Source organism: Tachypleus tridentatus, chromosome 13, assembly GCF_004210375.1.
Source record: "Tachypleus tridentatus isolate NWPU-2018 chromosome 13, ASM421037v1, whole genome shotgun sequence".
Taxonomy (NCBI): domain Eukaryota; kingdom Metazoa; phylum Arthropoda; class Merostomata; order Xiphosura; family Limulidae; genus Tachypleus; species Tachypleus tridentatus.
In genome coordinates this window covers 244700610-244722141 of record NC_134837.1, presented here as the reverse complement: position 1 = coordinate 244722141, position 21532 = coordinate 244700610, and the positions used below count along the sequence as shown (strand labels likewise).

Sequence of the window (21532 nt, the reverse complement as noted above, 5' to 3'; positions counted from 1 at the left end):
AAATAGTAGTTTAGAGATCAAAGGATGTGGTGAAAGAGAATTTTACAAGCTGATCACGCTACGTATTAAAATCGTTTTGTAACAAAATAGTTATTTAATAAGAAATAAATACAAGCAGAGAGGCAGATTTCAAAATTATTTCTTGAGGCTAGTAAGAAAGAGTATTATTATTTTTATATGAGATAAAAATTTACCAATAGACGTAAGTGTGAAAGAGATATTTTATCCAAAAATGCTTCATTTAAAAATCATTCAAATGTACAAACATAATGTCCGAAGAAACATATTTCCAAGCCGATTTTTGACTGACTCAAACAAATCTTTTTTGAAGGTTTGTTTGTAAATATTTATAGATGTTTTTAATACTGTTTATCAAGATAGTTTTAGTATTATGAAGAAACTTAGCATGAGTGTGTTATCTATAAATCTGTGTTTAGCTACTATTACAACAGAAATTTAATATTTGTTTAAGTTTATATAATCCCCATAATATATTACTACTAAAACAAACTTTGCAAAACTTCTTAACTTGTATTAAAACAATTGTTGAAGTGCAAAGAAAAAAAACCAAATATATCAAAAAATAAAAAGCCTAGTAACAGAAAAATAATTTATTAAAGTATTTTTATGGAAGTATAGAAGGTTGTTTTAATTTGTTCTGTTTCTTATAAAACTCTAAACTACTCAGTGGATTACGTATGCTTTGTACATCACCAGAGTCGCAGCTCGGTTTCGACCGTTATAAACATTGAGATTTATTGCTTAGCTACTGGGGCGATTATTTTATCAACAAGAAGTTAAAAATTTAAAATATTACCATGCATGTTATTCTATAGTCTGTTATAACACATTTTGACTTTAAATGACTTTACGCTAAAACTTAACATTTCTCTCCATCGTTTTTTGCACATTACTTTAATGATGTGTTAAAAGACTTGTTTTAAAATAAAATATATACTGCAAAAGAGCGTGTTTAGAATAACTTTTTCCAACCTTCTCCTTAAAATTAAGTATTCTTGAAATAAAAACCAGAAAGTTGTTAGACATCATTCTATGAGTAAGATTAATTTAGTTATTTTCATTGAGTATACTGAAACTATTCTGCATAATAATATTGTTTTAACGGGGAAGAATTAACAGTTTCCAGGAGGCTTTTGTTGGATCGTGTTATTATATAAGTGAAAAGGACCAAAGCATCCTGGAAACTGTTAATTCTATCCTGTAAAAGCAATATTACTGTGCAAAATAGGCTGATGTTTGAAGACCACCAACCCCATTGGCACAGTGGTATATCTGTGAGCCTATACTACTATAAACTTAGTTTCGATATCAGTGTTGGGCAGAGCACAAATAGTCATTTGTGTAACTTTATGTTTATTAACAAACAACTTTGAAGACCATGAGGAACCATTTTATTTGCTTTACTCATTCACACAATATATATCATATATATTTTATGTTTTAAATACATTTAAGATTGCGCTATAAGTATTGGTGTATATTATATAAAATGTGAGACGAAATCCGTAATTATTATTTTTCTTTTCATGTTTGTATGTAAACTAAATTTACTGATTGCATGAAATCGTAAAAGGTTCAGAGTAAGTTATTAATTAATAAAATAAACAGAAAGTACAATCTAACGAAAAGTACGATGACAAATCTGAAAATAAAAATAAATGACGACAGCCTGAAAGTTCTGTAATCGAGAATATATCAGTGATTTTTCCTGTTAACTTCTTCAAGTGACGAAGATCAGACTTTGATTACCATAATTTTATATACACGCTAGATGGCGCTACAAACAGTGATGTTAGAACCAATATTGATGTGTAGTTTCAGGATATTATGATTTGCGTTGAGAAGAGCTTACGCTAGTTCACAAGCCACAGACCATGTTGAGCAAACCAGCGAGACAGACTTGTGACAAGTGTTGGTACATAACGGATGAGGTCTTTCCTTCAGCTTGCGGTCTTTCGTCATCATCCAATAAGAGGATGTAAAAAGGAGGGCTTTTAACACGTGTATTTTATAATAACGCAACTTAAAATACTCAAGAGTTACGAAACTAAGCTACAGCTCAAAAGCATTAATAAAATAATGGAATTTCCCAATTGCACGTCCGTTTCGAAACTGATTGCAGTATCTTTCTTGCTACTTCTAATGCTAAAAGGTAAGGACAGATGATATATTTAATTTAAAAAAAAGCAATTAACATTACCCACTCAAAAATTAATTTCTTATAAAACTTCTTTCTTTTTTGAATAAAGAATTACACCAGTCGAGTGAGAAACATGATTATTCAATTGATTTGTTCAATTCTATTAATTTATTTTTGTAATTCATAATATCGACTAATAGGTTTTTCTAAGAATCTTTACAGATAATAGTATATGTGTATATTTGATAAGTTTTATTCCCCCTACAATAGAATGAAAACGATTCTCACTGATAGCTATTGTTAATGGTTTTTATGCTCGTCTGAAGCCTGGTATGCGTTTGCTTTCGCTACCAGGAGAACTCTAGAGTAAAAATAATAGGTATTTAACTGTATTGAAATTAATCATCTCATTTTTTGTCTTTTAATAGCTCTTTTTCACTTCTGGATGTCTAAAAAAAGCAAACTGTCACCTGGATAATGCACTTTAAAAGAATTGCTATTTTAAGGTTTAAAAGGTTTTCGGAAAGTGTCTTTCTTTTCTTTAAACTCCCGGCCTGAATAAACGTTTATGATCTAAAGGTACGAATACTCTGCGCCATAAAAGAACTGCTACATGCTATTCTAAAATATTGTTATAGAACATTATTTCACCGTGGTTTCAGATCGGATATGGTTATCACATGACCTGCTGGTTTACTTATTCAAATTCGCTTTAATATGACATGCTAAACTCTCTGTATATGGAAGATCAATAAATTCGTTTCACAGCACTAAATACTCTAGAAGAAAATAAAGAAATAACAGACAAAATGAGGTAAATAACATTATATATATATATAATTTTTTTTATATAAACAGAGCACTGCGTCCTGTTTTTATACCACAAATTTATCATTGTATAACTGTGCAATATTATTCAGTGTATATTGTCTTACTTCGCAAAATTTAGGCAAGCTGTTTAGCGTTTGTTTGACATTTCCTGATTCCTTTATAAGTGCAGACAACTTTAATCAAATTTATAGCGGGACTTTGTGCAGGCCAGGCCATGGCTGCTATTGTTCCATCTACATTCTTGTATTTTCAGGTATTGTTTCGTGCTTGGTGGAATCACCGAAGTGCTTGAAGATGACTCGTTACTCAAGAGACCTTCTTCCTGACAAAAGCTCATGATACATGTTGGTAGTCAAGGTGCCATCAATTTTGTCGGTGTCAACATCAATGGTTGAGTTGCACCAAATATTTGTAATGATTTCCCAGCTTGCTTCAGTGTTGAACTTTTATACCATTCGAACTCTACCATAGAGCAAAACAGTTTTTCATCAAATTGTTTGAAGTATGATGTCATTTGCAGTTTTTCTGTTTGATTTTCTCTTTTGAACACTAATTTTTTGTGTGCATCTAACACTCTAATAATGTTAGTACATTTACATATATTAGTGAGGTCTCTACTGGAATGTCGTTTATCACAAAAATACTGTATCGTATACACTTGCCATGTGACGTTTCAGTACCAGGGTCCAAGAATGAATCACTCTCGCTCAGCAACAAATAATATGACGACTACCTGTACTTTTATAGGTGTTATTCTGGTGTAGCACGTGGATGTATTCTGGTGGAATTTACATAAATCAATAGATCGGAAGCTGTTTCACTGTTTTAATAACTATTTTCAGTACCATGTATTTGCTAAGAATATAAGTTTGTTGTAAAAAATCACTGTTTTAACGACTGATATATTGTTGTTAGGTTAGAATTATAATGTTAAATTAGCACTAGAGTTGGTGATGGGTCGTAATAACTAGCTGTCTTCCTTCTAATGTATCTCAGGACGGCTGGTATGGGTATTAACACTTTTACCAAAATAAAGCAGAGAACAACGTTCAGACCTTCTTAGACTATCTTCAGGTTAACAAAGAGAGAGTTTGCAACTGACCATTGCCGAGCGCATGTCTTAGGAATGAGAGTATAAACGAGTATGAGACCTTAGGGGGCGTTGCAGTTATATATCAGGTTATTAATTAGTATATGTATAAAAGTATTTCTTTATATTGGTTTTAGTTGTTTTGTAAATAGAAAATCCCGTGATACCAGTTCTAGCCAACATTTTTATGACACAAATTGAATCTCAAGTGATCAATTCAGCCTTACATCCACCATTATACTGGTACAGGTATGTTGACGATACAACTGCTGGATTCACATCTACAGAACACACACTTCGTTTTTCAACCACGTTAACTCTATACACCCCAATATTAAGTTCACCTATAAACAATAGCATTTCTTTACCTCAAGATCATAAGAACCGATACACAATTAAAAACAGAAATCCACAGGAAAAAAATCACCTGTACTGAAATATACGTTCCTTGGGATTCAGCGCATGAAACAAAACAAAAACTCAGCATATATTAAGAAACCAAATAAACACAGCCACAAAACTATGTTAACCTGATAAAATTAATAATGAAATCAACAAAATAAAACAATACTTCATCAACATCAACAAATTTCCTCCAAAAATTGTTGAAAAAATTATACGCACACACCTAGACCAATAAACAAACAATTAATAATAGATCATAAGATATATTCCTTTAAACACCAAATTTATTTGAAAACCAGGTACAAAACTTAAACTCCATACTATATAAAAACTACAATGACAAACACAATACCAGCATTATTTGTAAAATACAATGCAACAACTACCACGACTTTTATGTTGGAGAAACAATTAGAAAAATGGAGACCAGATTCAAAGAACACAAACAAGCCCTTTACAAGTGTTTGAATACTGCAAGTCAAATAAACACAACATAACCATAGAAAACACTCAAATACTAAGTATGGAAACAAATATAAACAAACGCAAAATCAAAGCTCTACTTATACAACAACTAAAACCAAAATTAAACCAATATGAAAGTATACCTTAATACCTATATTAATTAATAACCTAACATCTAACTGAACGCCCCCTAAGGTCTCATACTCGTTTACACTCTCGTCCTTAAGACATGCGCCTGGCAACAGTCAGTTGCAAACTCTCTCTTTGCTAACCTGAAAACGACCTAAGGAGGCCGAATTGTTGTTCTCTACTTTATTTTAATAAAAGTTTTCATCTCCATATCAGCCGTCCTGAGATACATTTTTATTTCAAGGGGGTATCTCGTCATCACGAATGCCTTCCTTCTATTCTCACAATGCTGAATTAAGAACGGCTAGAGCAGATAGCCCTCGTATAGCTTAGCGCAAAATTCAAAAACAAACAAACGAATAAAGAAACTAATGTTAGAAAAAGTAACTGTTTCCAGTTCGTATTATGTATATTAGTACATGATGGATTATTTAGTTACGTGTAACGTAAGTTGCTCTGAATGAATGCGTTGGAAATATACATCTTATAAATTTTTATTTTTGTAGTTTAAGCTACGTCTATAGTAACAATAGTAAGATATTTTTGAAATGATATGCTTCCATTTAGGCTTTACTTGACATTTAGTGTGACTAAAAGAACATTTCTCTAAGAAACTATTTATATAATATGTTTAGCCAGTTTTATCTAAACACTGGTTAAACGAAGCTGTTATAATTTGACGTTGAGTTTTAGTTTGTGTTGATTAGCTTAAGGATGTACACAGTATAATACTTTGAAGAGAATATATTTTCTCAGTTTCCATCTCATTTACAATAGGTAAACTTTATTAAACAAATTTCACTTGATTACTTCCCAAACAGATCTGTAGCTTTGCATCGACAACAAAATTAGTCGATTATTTATGTTAGGCCAATTTCTTTTATTGGAGTAATGATAGCTAGTAACGAGTTTAATCAGCTTTATTAACTAGATTTCATCACTTCCTTCAGTCTGGATTGTGAATTCGATTCCTTTTCGCAATATTGTGCAGCCACTTCAGTCAGTCTCACACGCAACGACCGCAACTTCATGATCCATCTGAAGGAACAAGACCTAATTCAATTAGTTTCATCTATTTCAGATTCTGGAGCTCTTCAAATAACACGCTTGTCAGTCCCCTCGTGGTTGAAGAATGGCTCACAGGAGTCCGTGGTGCTGGACTGTGAATACGACTTCACCATGAAAGATAATCACCTTGTAGTGAAATGGTTTCTAGACAATGATCCTGAACCGATCTACCAATGGATCCCAGAGCTTGGAAGCAGATATTTCTCTTACCGCCTACAAGGCCGGGTGAACCTAGATTACAGCGTATCTCCGTCCACTGAGTACACTAGGTACCGAGCCATAAATATTATCAACCCCACCACTGACATGTCAGGGATGTACACTTGCAACGTGTTGTCAAGAGCAGGGGAGGACTTGCAGAAGAAGCTGATGATTATATACGGTAAGAAATATGTGTGAAATCTGGCTCGGCCTTTTTTTTTTTTCTTTTCCACATGTTAGCGTGCATATCAATTAAACGTTAACGCTAATTAGGCTGATTTATTGTTTTGTGTTTTAAACCGTAAAAATCTACCAGGAATAATTCAGTGTTCTATATTGTTTACGAATTCCAATTAAATATAATAATTTTATGTTTAACAAAATGACATTGTTTGACCCAAATAACCCTTCTACTCGATCTTCAAAAGTTCCCCGCTGTTACAGCTGTAAATCTCCGGATTTACAACGCTAAAATCAGGGGTTCGATTCCCCTCGATGGACACAGCAGATAGCCCGATGTGGCTTTACTGTAAGAAAACACATACTGATGTTCAAAGATGACTGTTTGTTTAACTAGAAACGCAGATTCTCGTGTCTAATAAGTGTTAAATATCTCATTGGTAGAACAGGCTGGGTAGGAATAAACGAGTTGAATAATATACATTTATACAAAATCTACCTATCTGCATTAAATTGTAGAGTAAATATACATGTTCTCAGTATTTTAGATAACTTAGATTAAAAGTGTTCACTATCAATGAGTGGAAATGTATAATATCACGTTTTAGATATATAATTGTAATAAAAAACAGCTGAAGTAAATTAAACTTATATTTTATGCATTGAAAACTCAGGCAGAAATAATAGTACCAGTTTATTTCTCAATACGCTTAAAATAATATGGCTTTCTGCAACAGTTAATTGTATTTCCTTCTCGTAAAGTTGGTTAAAAATATCAAAGCAGCGTTAATTATGCATTGTTTTTACCCAGCAATTGATAAGAAATATAACAGTGAATGAGAAGAGACAAGAAAATTGAAACGTTAACATATAATTACACGTGATGAGAACTGTTTGATATATTTAGCTGCCTATTGAAGCTGTATAAAAATAACGCGACGCAAGTTATAAGTAAAAATTTATTATCCTCAATGGAAAAATCCAGTGCTTGAGCAGTTTAACATCCTTCAAAATCCACGAGAATTGTTAGATTCTCATCGGGCTTGTTTCTGTATGTGACAATTCAGAGTTGTGTTTGTAAATAAATGATAGTTCTTATCTATATATCTAGTTCTATCTCATCTTCACGAGAAGAACTGTAACTTGTAATGAAGAGACAAATATTTATGTGAAGGTTATCCATATTACATAAAATAGTTTTTATGGAACTTGATCAGAAAAATATAAGATAACTTAATGCATAACTTCTTTATCACAAGAAAGAGACTATATGATTCCATGCTTTTACGGCCTCAGTTATCAGGATTAAGGGGCTGTAAGAGCGCTCCAATACACAGATCTTATCTTGACACTAATAGAAAAAAAAATAAGTTGTCTAACTTTTTAAAATTATCCCCACAGTTTTATCTCATTATTAGGTGATGAATATATTTGGTGGTGATGACTTTTATCTAGATTCACAATTTACAAATAGGAAAATAAAATTTGTACAGAATGTGCACTGTTATCATAATTGTCGGTCACAAATTACCATACACACAGAGAGATGTTTTTTACGGAAGGTGTAAAGTTTCCTCTAAGAAAAGCATACTTATGTGTATCTTAATTAGCTTTTTGAAATTCTATTTTTCTACTTAATTATGAGGAGAATTTTGAAATCTAAAAATCCAGAATTGTATTGTATTCACTTTTGTCTATTACTATAAGCTTTATTCACCATGGAGAGAAAGATTTGCAAGTGAGTGGTATTTCAATGTTTTAATCCAACATACAATATTTTTATGAAAGATAGTTCAACATTATAGCTTGCAAAAAAGGGCAAAAGTTTTTTATAAGACTAGCAATAAGCCGGCCCAGCATCGCCAGGTGGGTTAAGGCGTTCGACTCGTAATTTGAGGGTCGCGGGTTCGAATTCCCGTCGCACCGAACATGCTCGCCCTTTCTGCCGTGGGGGCGTTATAATGTGACGATGAATCCATATTCGATGGTAAAAAAGTAACCCAAGAGTTGGCGGTGGGTGGTGATGACTAGCTGCCTTCCCTCTAGTCTTACATTGCTAAACTAGGGATGACTAGTGAAGATAGCTCTCGTGTAGCTTTGCGCGAAATTCAAAACAAACAAACAAGACTAGTAATAAAAATATTAATTAATCACAATAAAAATGATGTTTATGCACTATAATCTAGACTTACAACATATTATCAAATAAAGGCTGGTTTTAGGTGATCTTCAAATGGCTATTTTACCGTTAAAGAAGCGAGTTTAAAATTACTAAAGTATTCTGCCAAAGTATTCATTTAAGAGTTTTTTATTGGTGCTGTGTACTTGTCTTTAAGATATTTTTAAGAGAACCTTATGAATGATTACTCCTAAATCTTCTTGTGTAAATCGATTAGCTCCTCTCCAAAAATGCTTCGCTGCTTTTGTGGTATTTTCAGGACCTCTTGTTTGTACATAATGTTTATCAGCAACTCACAGTCTTAATTTTTAACATGGTACAAATCATTCACGCCTTTTCTAAAAATCGTTGATAAACATTTTTAACGCACCAAATAATATATCGACTTGTAATCTGAGGTTCGGGGGTTCTAATTGCCATCACACTAAACATGCTCGCCCTTTCAGCCGTGGGGGCATTATAATGTTTCGGTTAATTCCAGTATTCGTTGGTAAAAGAGTAGCCCAAGAGTTGGCGGTGGGTGGCGATGACTAGCTGTCTTCCCTCTAGTCTTACACTGCAAAATTAGGGACGACTAGCGCAGATAGCTCTCGTGTAGATTTGCGCGAAATTAAAAACAAACAAAGAAACATACAAATAATATATCCGGTGTCTTCATTGGTTTGCGGCTGATTTGATTTCCACTTTCATTAGTGACGTGTATAATATGTTCTTTTCGTATGACAGTGTGTTCATATAAGTACTTAGAATTTAAGTATTAGTTTCTCACCAATCACTGCATACGACGCCAGTACTGAATTAATACTGTAAAGGGTTATTACAAAGTTAATAGCAGCTTCTCAGTACTAACATTTTGTGAAAGGACGATTTCACTCTGTTCATGACTGTAGCTTCCTTTAAGTGAAAGTCTCTTTCATTCTAAGCCATAGCAATGAGTTAAAATGCTTCAGACTGAGTGAAGTTTGACGTGGTGATAGCTTGTGTCATCGTATAGCTGTTATATTTACCCTATTAAAAATAGCTTGTTCGTTTTGTCTGGTGTTCAACCATTTAAGTTAGTAGTATTAGCATAAGTCCTAAGGCATTGTTCACAATTATATTGAAAAACGAGTCCATTCTGATGTTTTGAAATTTTATGTTTGTGATTAAGAAATTTGTTTAAGATAAGATTGTGTAGACGAAAACAGGTATCACTTGTATTTGCTCATACGTCCATATGGTGAGAAGTTCTAATGATCAAACGTTCTTAAATGCGGTTGTGAAAAATATCTGCGAATACATAGCAATAATTTGTTTGTTTGATTTTGAATTTTGCGCAAAGCTATACGAAGGATATCTGCACTAGCCACCCTTAATTAAGTAGTGTAAGACCAGAGGGAAGGCAGCTAGTCATCCACATCCACCCCGAACTCTTGGGCTATTACTTTACCAACGAACAGTGGGATTGACCGTAACATTATAACGCCTTAACGGTTGAAAGGACGAGCATGTTTGGTATGATAGAGATTCGAACCCGCGACCCTTAGATTACGAGTCGTGTTATCTAACCATGTGGCCATGCCAGGCCGATATATGGCAAGAGGAAAGCTGAAATGAATCTGGAAGGGTGATAATAATGAATGGTCAAGATCTAAAGAGCATATTGTAATTCATGAGTAAGGCTAAAACAGAAAAAGTTTAAAGAGACATATTTGGCAGCTTTCTGCTAGAAGACACCGCCATAAAATACTCAATTATATCTAGGCGTTGAAAGAAATTGCTGAAACACGGAAAAACTAAAAGAAGAACGAGTTTTAGAAACTAGCAATAATTAATTTGAGGGACGGTGAGGTCGCATGTCTGCTGTTGTATGAGTTGTGTAATAATTACGTACCAGAAATTCACTAAAAGTAACTTTTCTGTGTCAGGCTTTAATCCTTCGTGTAAAATGGACAAATAAATCACTATTATGAAAGCGCTGGTAGCTAGCATGGTTACAATTTTATGTACTTCTAGGTGTGAAACTATTAAGATTTGTAAACAAATCAACATATTATAGAAAGCCGATCTATGCTCTTGTCTAGGATCAGTAGTAAACCGCATTTAATTGTATAAGTAAAGGTGAATATCTGCAACCAGTCAAACTCCACCACAATAACAAAAACATAATCAACATATGTTGTTGTATTAAATATTTTAAATGTGAGATTACGTCGATCAAATCATGACACTTGAAAATCTGGACCAAGACAGGAGCACGTGATGATCTGACGCAGATTATATTCTCTTGAGCATTGTCATTTTGAATAGAAACAAACTACAAAAGATGTACCTTGAAACATCAATAACAATATTAAACTGTCAAAACAGCTTTTATGCTCATATCTGTTAATTCATTAATAAGAATTTCTGTATATAAAGATTCTACACCACGTTAGCCAAATTAGTAGGATAATCAAATGTGATTCTATAGGTGAAAATAAAATTCAAAATTGCCACATATATTATATAAGTTTACACTGAAGAATTTAAGCAACTAATTAAAACTTACGCTAGATTTCAGTTTTGTAGGTGCTAATATTCCACACAGTTACTTAACCAGGATAATTAATGTTTTCGTGCCTTGGGTATATCATATTATATATTATACTTATACAAGCGCACTTATAGATTTTAGACTTATTTTTAATAGATTAAGAAGAAAAAATAATTTTTCCAAAACTATAAATGAAAACACCTATTTTAATTTTTGTTTATTTCGACCGTAGTAATTCACTTTAAACATATTAAATATTATGACATATCGACTCACCATCTAAACTTAAAACTGCCCAACTTGCATTGTATAAAGCATATATAATGCATATGTATTCATATCTCAAGTTTATATATAAGATATTTCGATTAAGGTAAAAAAGCATAATCAAACGTTTATATTCTGCTATTTATGGTGAAAAATAATAACAGAATTTAAATGAAAATTTAATTTTGATGGAGATTTATGGAGAAAGCACAAAGGTAAGTTTCTAACATAAAACTTTTAATGAATTACCTCTCTAAACATTTGTATAAACATTATATAAGTGTTCTATATTCAGAATAGTTGACTGTTATCCTCATTTCTCAGTTTATGTAACTATAAATGTACTTACTGGTACCAATCCAAAGGGATCCCGTATTTTTTTGCAAAAACAATACTAAGTGTTTGATGTGGTCTTACAATGGTAAACAGACAATTTTGTAATCCTTAGTGTTGCTGGAATATTATGCAAATAGTAAATAGTGCTACTGATTTTAAAAACTTTCTGTCCATTACTATGTGAAAAACGTACATCTCCTAGCCTTTATGACAATCGCCTCAAACTTTGCAAAATGGAAGTTTAATGTAACGATAAAAAGTTTCAATATATCATCTGTTGATCTAAATTGGGGAGAACGTCTATCTTCTTTCGCAGCAAAAGAATAATTAATGACGTTATATTATTTTGCTAATGTTAGACTATTTATCGATCATACAGTATAGTCTTGCACAATTTGTATAACTACAGCATGGTAAATTACTTTCAAAGAAACTAGATGGGTCTCCAATGGTTTAGTTTCCTGGTCAACATAACCAGACTTTCCTATTTCTTTACCACAAAAAAATTGCTCATTGTGTTAAATCATGTGAAGATATAAATGCTAGTTAAGTTTTATACATATATACACGTGTGCACCTTCTTATGCAATATCTGATACAGTCTTGACCAAAATGTTTTTATACTGCTCTATATTGATGTCATTTTCTACATGCACGGAGTAGTTACTGAATAAATGCCCGAGTACTAACGAGGTAGTAGCGAATGATAGGAAACACATGCACGTTTTGTTATTTAGTCTTTATAAGTTTTTTTTTTGGCATTTGTTTGTCAAAATACGTGTACACATTTTTTTGTATAAAAGGGCCTGTTTTGTTATAATCTTTTACGAAGCAAATCAACACATTGTTCAGATAATTTTTTATCTGAATAAAATATTTGTTTACTTGTTTATAAGTCACACCTCTTCATACGCTACAATTTGTTTGTTTGTTTGTTTTGGAATTTCTCATAAAGCTACTCGAGGGCTATCTGTGCTAGCCGTCCCTAATTTAGCAGTGTAAGACTAGAAGGAAGGCAGCTAGTCATCATACGCTACAAATTATACAGTGTCAAATTGTTTGACTGATGATAAATGGTATGAAGTAAATAGACATTCCCAGAACAGCAGAATACCCACAGTATCCAGAATTATCAAACGTCTTCGGACTACATGAAACATTGTTCCATAAATTTCTACTGGTAGAAGCCAAAATATTACTGTTCGAGACGGGTTTTGCTCAGGTTAACACATCAAAGTCTAGAAAAGTCTTGCAACACCTTACAATAGTAATAGCATGTGCACATTTATTAAACGTGTGAAGGTGACTTTTTGTGTTCTTTGAATCTGGTTTCCATTTTCCTACTTGTTTCTCCAATATAGAAGTCATGACAGTTATCACATTGTAAAAAAACACCTTTTAGACTTTAACTTTTTATAACTTAACCGAATCGTAAGCTACCTTTATTCTAAGCTTATATTCCCTGACCGAATTTCCTTCTGTCATGAAGAATATTTTAGCCAGATGTTTCTACACAGTACTTCTTATCGGTGAAACTAGATAAATATGTTATTTTTTTGTATTGAGAAAAAAATCGTACGCTAAAAGATTATATTTAATAAATGTTTTTTACCTTAAAAATCTGATGCACTGAATTATCACAGTAAGATAAATAATATTGTTTAATAATCAACTAAATCAAAGTCAGATTCACATACACAGTAGAAAAAAATGTGTGCATTATTCTGTCCTCATATCTTTGATGCTTTAACTTTGTAAAATATTAACTTTATAATGACAGTCCTCCTAAGTTGTTTAGCCGTTATTCTGAGGGCTTTTGATATTAAAAATTGAGTTGTGATACCGTGTTGGGGATTGTGGAGCTGTGCACTTAATAACAAGCAAGTATGATTACAGAACAACACCTGCAGTAATGTATTTTTTAACTTTGACACAATGCAGAAATTTCAGATAGCAGCTGCGTGAAACTAATGGCGTGTGAGTGGAAGTGCGATAACTTATCGAATTAATAAGAATAATTACAGTAACGATTGTAAAGTCTACCAAATATCAGTAATATATGACATGATGAGTTTCTTAAATCAGTTTTCAACATTGGAAAGTATAACATGGAATATGGTAGTGAAAACAATGTTTTACACATTATGTTAATAAATGTTTTAGTTCACATGGACCAGATCACATAAGCTGTTATTTTGTAAACTTTATAATCGCTATTGTAATAATTTTTATTAATTCGATACAAGAATAAGCTTCATTATATGCATTACTAAACATTATGTCGTACCGATCTAATTCATGACATCTATAACATTGTTAATAGCGTAATTTACTCATTTAAATTTAAGATATTATCTTAAAAATCTATATAAAAATTAGGCATCACTTGTTTCAGGAAGTCTGTAATATCATGTTTTCTAATTCTAATAAAAACAATTTGTGAAAAAAAATAATTATAATGGTCTTACTTGTATGAAACTCTAGGCTGTTGCTAAAAGCTAATACTTCGTGTTTAAATGGGTAAATTTTCTTGATTTTAAAGCTAATGAAAATTTGTAAAATGTAATTAACTTTTCTTGAAGATAGAAATTTTAGCACATTTCAAATGGAACATACTAAGCCTGAGTGTACGACTAAATTATAATTCATCTTATATATAATTCGTACACATTACAAAAATAACATCCATGTTCATTCATCATTATCTTACTCATCATTACTCACTTTGTGCTCTCGGTGAACTCAAAAGATAGCCTGGTGTGGCTTTGCTATAAGACAATATACATACATACACAAAACTCACCTTGTGAATAAGTCGTGCTTAAGAAAATGGCTTACGAACAAGAACGATGAATTGGCAGTCAATATATATCAGTGTGTAAGCATGCTCTTTGTAAGCATGGCTGATGAGAAAAACTAAAAAATGATAGCAGAGAGCTATTGTAAGTAAGACATAGTCCGGAGATCTGTCACTTCAAAATTACGGACGGCTAACGCAGGTAGTCCTCGAGTAGCTTTGCGAGAAATTCAACATACAAATAAATCCTATATTTACTGCTTATACAGTGAACAATCAGTTAAAATATTAGTGCAGAATTAATACACATTAATCACTAGTCTGTTAGTGTACTGTTATTAAAGAGTATTTTTCAAAGCTCATTAATCCTTTTGGCATACAAATAAATCATTTTATTTAGGTATGTAAGCTTTAGGAATAAACTAACTTAGTGTTGATATTAATATATGATTTTCCTTAAGCCTTCTTTGTACGAGGTGGTCAAGGTTACAAAACTACTGTGCCGAAAAGAAAGTTTTAAAACAGTTTGTTTTAAATTCAGTTAAAAAGAGTAGATGAAAATCTCCTCAGCATAAAACTGTTTTCTTATATACTGCGTTGTACCCCGCAGATACAGCGGTAAGTCTACGGTGCTAAAATCAGAGGTTCGATTTCCCTTGGCAGACTCAGCAGATAGTCCAATGTGGCTTTGCTATAAGAAAACACACTCCAGCTTGACAGATAGCATTGTTCATAAGTATCGTCATTGTTTAATGTGAATGTTCATTCGACTTTCATCGACATATAAAATTCAATAGAAGAACGATTTAACAATTTTGGACCAGTTATGGTGAAACGGATGGTGTCTGGAATTTGAATCTGAGGATTCGTGATATTCATGTCTCGTTTCTTTGTGCTCTCTGGCCCGGCATGGCCAAGCGTGTTAAGGCGTGCGACTCGTAATCTGAGGGTCGCGGGTTCGCATCCCCGTCGCGTCAAACATGCTCGCCCTTTCAGCCGTGGGGGTGTTATAATGTGACGGGCGATCCCACTATTCGTCGATAAAAGAGTAGCCCAAGAGTTGGCGGTGGGTGGTGATGACTAGCTGCCTTCCCTCTAGTCTTACACTGCTAAATTAGGGACGGCTAGCGCCGATAGCCCTCGAGTAGCTTTGCACGAAATAAAAAAAAAAACCAAACCATTCGTGCTCTCCCATACTTGTCTGTTTGACTGTCCAGCTAACATTCATCTGATGACTCTCTGCAGCAGTAAAACATCATTCTTCTTTCCTTAAGATCTTAATCATATTTGATGACCTCTTTGAAGTGACTTACAGCGCTTCAGTGCCAACTGAAATACTATTATAAGAAAATTGTATCCATGATTCAGGTTGAATGACAAATCATCTACAGATCATATTACTGATCATTATATATGTGATATTACCAACAATAAACTAAGAAAAGTTAGAGACATTATTTTAAATGGCCGGTTTGTCACAGCTATCATGTCACAAGTTTCAACCATTTTAAATTTGAAACAAAAGAATAACATTTTATTCAGATATAAGATAAACTATTATTGACGAAATTGGCTTAAAGATACATGCCATTTAAGGCAATAACTAGAACAACTATTTAATTTAATTTAGTATTCAGGCTTCATAAAACTTGTGGCAAACGTTCAGTGAGTTCATTCGCTACCAAGAACACGTTCAATAAACCAAAGACTTTTGAAATAGTATTAATGTTACAGATGAACCGTGTTTTACTTTGCAATCAAATGTTTATCAGTTATCCGAATAAAACGTAAAACCAGAATCCAACTTCATATTCAAACAGAAATGTGTTGCATTTGACGGTATTAGAAATACAACCATGGAAGAAATTAGCAGTTCAAGATTTTGTCATATTGCTGAATGGAGTCATTGGTGTTTCGTATTGTAGGGAAAGAATTTGAACTTTCTGTGATTCTATACACTGCTGCAATTAGTTTAAGCTTAATATAAATATAATAGCATCTGCTTTAACCGTAATTAACTGAAACATATTTCTTGAAATTTTATTATCATGTTTTATGCAAAATATAAATATAGTTGGTTTCTTTGGAATTTCGTGCAAAGCTTCACGGGAAGTATCCGTTCTAGCTGTTTTTATTTTAGCAGTGTAAGACTGGAGGGAAGACAGCTAGTCATCACCACCCACCATCAACCTTTAGAATACTCTTTTATCAATGAATTGTGACATTAACTGCACTTATAACGCTCCCATGGCTGAAAGGGTGAGCATGTTTGATGTGACGGGGATTCAAAACCGCGACCTTCAAATTGAGAGTCAAACGCTCTAACCACCTCGCCAAGTCGGGCAGGTAAATATAGAATAAATAATACATAATGACGATTAAAGCAAGCATTTGCTTCATCAGACAACAATGTGAACAGAAATATTGGAATATCAGCATTGAAATCAGCTTTTATTGAAGTGTATGTGTGGAGCGACTACAGAATGCAACGTAAAAATAAGAACATGAATAACGTGGAACTACTAATATACCTGTTGCTGTTTTTATTATAACTTTGAGTTTTAAGCACACAATTAAAACAAAACCTGAATATTGATGACAGAAAGCACGTTGGATCTTGACGCTATTCATATCGAGCGTGCGTCACGTGTTAATACGTAGACACTAACACATACATAGATGTAATAAAATCATCTTTTCATATTAAGGTACAATTGTCATGTACGTATGTTGTGACAGCTTTAAACCACCATAATTTCTTTTAGACGAGGTGGTCTCTGAAGAGAACATCTTCGTCACGATAAATGACAGCAAAAACTTACGCTTTTCTCGGCATTTTAATTCCTTAAGCCTTTTTTTTTGATAGGATATGCGTTTTTGCTCTGATAAAAGGCCTGCCATAGTCTGATAGTCAGGGCACCCGATTCGTAATCCGAGCGTCGTGGATTTGAATCCCCTTTACACCAAACATACTCGCCATTTCAGCCATTGGGGCGTTATAATGTGAAGGTCAATCCCAAAATTGGTAAAAGAGTAGCCTAAGAGTTGATTGTGGGCGGTGATGACTCACTGCCTTCCCTCTAGTCTTACACTGCTAAAATAAGGACAGCTAACGCAGATAGCCCTCTAGTAGCTTTGCGCTAAATTCAATACCAAACAAACAAATGCTCTGATAAGTGTTTCTAGCAGAAAAATAAAAGGTCTAGACCTTAAAATCTTTGTCAAACCACATAATCTTCACATTTCAGGAACGGATGAAAGATTCTTCTGTATATAACTAACTCTGCTTAAATATAAAATATGTATGCATTAAAATTTTCAATTTATTCTATACAGTTCTGACTAAAATAAATTGCAAATTTATTGATGCATTTAAATAACATAATTGATACTCAAGGTTTTTTCAACAATTGTTGTATTGTTCAAAATAAATTCAGTTTCGTGTTATTTCTCACTCTTCGCTGTTTTCTTTATCTAGCTGTTGAACTTGTTGCAATTGTTACGCTGAATAAATTTGATAAGTTAAACTTACCTTCCATTTCACATTAAGGTAAACATATTCATACAATATTGTATTTTTAGTGTAGCACGGAACGTCGCCATGATCAATTACATTTAAGGCATGCACCTTTTAGTTTTAGGTCTGTACGTTTCTTTCAGTAGATGCCAAAATACTGTTAACAATACTTTTATTTTAACACGTAATTTCGGTGTCGGTTGCTCTTGTCGTTCGTGGCAACTATACTTCATACGAAAAGTTTTGTCTGTTTTCTGAATTTCTTGCAAAGTTAATAGGGAGCTAATTGCTGTAGTCCCTAGTAGAGAATGATAGACCAGCGGAGAATCAGTTGGTCAACACCAACCACATACAATTTCTGGGATACCCTTCAATAAAGGAAAGTAGAATTGGCCATTACATGCTTATTCTTCAATGGCTGAAAGGGCGAATATGTTCCCTGTTGGGATTTGAATTTATGACGTGAAGACTATTAGTTACCCTGAACACTAAGCCTTTTTAGTACTTCTCATTTAAATGAATGTCATTAAAGATATAAAGCTACCTCTTTCACATGTTCTTTACGATCAATGAGAAACCCTTAGCATTTTAGATAAACTGACAGATCAAAAGGTCTATAATTTAATATAGTCTCCACAGAGAGATTGTAATCATATCATTATAACGATTTTTCTTTATCATATCAAAAGTATTATAAATTCAGTTTTCAGTTTAATGGCTTACGTAATACATATTCAAACTCAAATACTTGAAAAGTGATATTTCCGATAAACGATGAATTAACCAAATATTTCTGTTTCATAAACAGTTTTTGTGTTTTGGTGATGAAACAAATGTTTATGTTTAATAGACAATGTAAGTAATATTTTTTGTTAAATGTTTCTTTTTCGAAATATATTTATTTGACTAGATGGTTAACTAACTTGTTAGTTAATTTCATTTCCACACTTAACAAGCAAAAATATATTTGTGTGTGTGTTAGAGAAACGCCACATTGGACTATTTACTGAGCTCACGGATAGGAAGCAAATCCCAGGTTCTAACATTACACATACGTAAACTTACTCTAGTCCCACCAAGAAACCTTATGTTTATCAAAATTATATACAGAGATAAAAACGTTGGCTTTTTTTTAAATATTAATATAAACATCAGATGTTGACACCAGTACTAGTACAAACCGATTCCATTTATAAGTTGAGAACTTAACAAGTGTAATAATCGTCGCAGAAGAATTTCACGAATATGTATTAACCCTGTTGGTCTTATTTCTCCCCAAAATGATTTTTTCCGAAAAAATTTGTCGAGTCCATTAATTCCATGAATACATTATTCCATTCCAACTAGCTTTGTTGTTATTGGCAAGCTTACTTGTACCGAAAAACATTCCTTATCTCTAATGTCTTGGTTAACTGCGACAAGTTTCATTTTCTTGTCGTTCCAGAACTGACTTTTATTCATAAACTTGGTTAAGTTTGCCAGGGTATTATTTTTTTCAGAAACTCTCATGTATTTACAAATTTGGATAAACTGAGACACAGATTTTTTATTCCAAAGCTTGCTTATCGTTATATGTTTGGTTAAATTAACTGTTTGAAATCTGTTTTTTCTTAATGAGTTTGTTTGAAGCCAAGAATACTGTTTCTTCAATATATATTTAGCTTAAGATCATAGGTCTGATGGTTATGTTATTGGCGTTTCATTACAAACATTCTTAAACTGCATAAATATACCATTTAAACGTGTTAATTTGTTTTGGATGTTAGCGCAAACTACACCAGGACTATCTGTGTTCATAGTTTGACTTGCTAAACTTGACAAACAAACTTATTTTACCAAAAAACAGTAACAGTTTTTTTTTATTTGGCTTAATAAAACTTACTTGAAATAGGCTTTGGTTCTTAATTTTTTTACTGGGAACAATTCTTTTCCAGTTTAACTTTCCAAATCTTATCAAACTTATGTGTTTGAAAAATTGTTTTGTCTGAAAAAAAGTGGATATCGTATTCTCAAGACGGCTGGTATGTGTTTTAAAACTTTATTTTAATTAAAGTTTGAATACCCATGCCAGCCGTCTTGAGAATACATTTTTACTTCAAGTGGGTTTCTCGTCGTCACGAAAAGCGGGTATTTCTAATAAAGTGGTTGCAATAATGCTAAAAATGTTAACGACCCTAGGGTATGTAAACATGTTCTACAGATATATACGAGGGATCCTCTAAACATTCGACTATTAGATGTATCAGAATCGACTAGTTCCACAGTTTGAATCAAGAGTTCAATGAGTCTCTTCGATAGAAACAGCAGATAGCTCGATGTGGCTTTGATATAGCAAAAAAAAACAACACACACATATTTCAACCAGCAAAAAAGTTGTGTCGCTACCTATTTTGTAAAAAGAAAAGTTGTAAAAGGTTTGCCGTTTATTATTCTTTGCCACTTTCATAAATTTGGCTTGAAGCACACAACACGTCTCTTACATTTGGTCTGAATATTTAGTTTTTATTTATTTTGAAATACATGTACGGCTCATGACTTTCCATATTTTTATTTTTATTGCAAGTCTTTGCATAGATACACAGTAAGAAGTAATGGTGTTTTGCACTGGAAAATATAACTAATCTGGTGGACTTCAGACAACAAAATATGAAAACATAACTGTTGAACGAGTTGGGAATTCAGTTTGTTGCCTTATCTCGGAACTCACGTCTTTGTTGCTGTCTTTGTGTATTGGTATATATATATATATATAACTGACAATATATGTGCAAAATTTTTGTCATAAAATTTAATATTTCTTTGTCATTCACTTTCGAGTTTCATACAACGCAGTCGACTAACAGTGTTGTAAACATGAAATATAATAAATCCAGCGCTGTTTATTGAGATAAACAACATATCAGTTTTGAAATAAGCTAAGAGACTTAAGCAAAATGACACATTGTTATTTGTGATTAAATTAAACAAATTGTTTATTTTTTAAAGATGTAAGAAAATATGCAGAATATTGTACATAATGTGTGTACTTATGTACATGTGTGTACCTTTTAAATATTTAATGTACTCATCTTTAAATGAAATACATTTTGAAAAATATATTTTTGATTGTCGAAGTTTTCACCCTACGTTTTTAGAAGGTAATTTTCATACATATATATATTTACATATTTATATCCATAGTAACTGAAGTATTACAGACTAATTATAAGCTTTTACATAATATGGGTTTTGAAGTTGTTGTTGTTTCGAATTAAGGACAAAGCTACACAATTGGCTATCTGTGTTTTGCATATCTCGGGTATCTAAACTCGGTTTTAGCGTTGTAAGTCCGCAGACATACCGCTATGCCACTGGGGGGCAGGGTTTTAAAGTTTTTCTCGTCTACACTTCA

At 32.7% G+C, this 21532-nt stretch overlaps 1 protein-coding gene across 3 annotated transcripts in view; it reads left to right on the top strand.

Moving 5' to 3' along the window:
- The first annotated feature begins 1867 nt into the window (after nucleotides 1–1867).
- The window catches only part of LOC143238902 (uncharacterized), a 37961-nt gene continuing 18296 nt past the window's right edge, over nucleotides 1868–21532 (top strand). For all 3 annotated transcript variants that reach the window (XM_076479542.1, XM_076479543.1, XM_076479544.1), the window contains exons 1-2: nucleotides 1868–2173; nucleotides 6163–6531. In XM_076479542.1, the coding sequence (XP_076335657.1) occupies nucleotides 2101–2173; nucleotides 6163–6531 (442 nt within the window). In that variant the 5' untranslated portion in view covers nucleotides 1868–2100. The remainder of the gene's footprint in view (nucleotides 2174–6162; nucleotides 6532–21532) is intronic.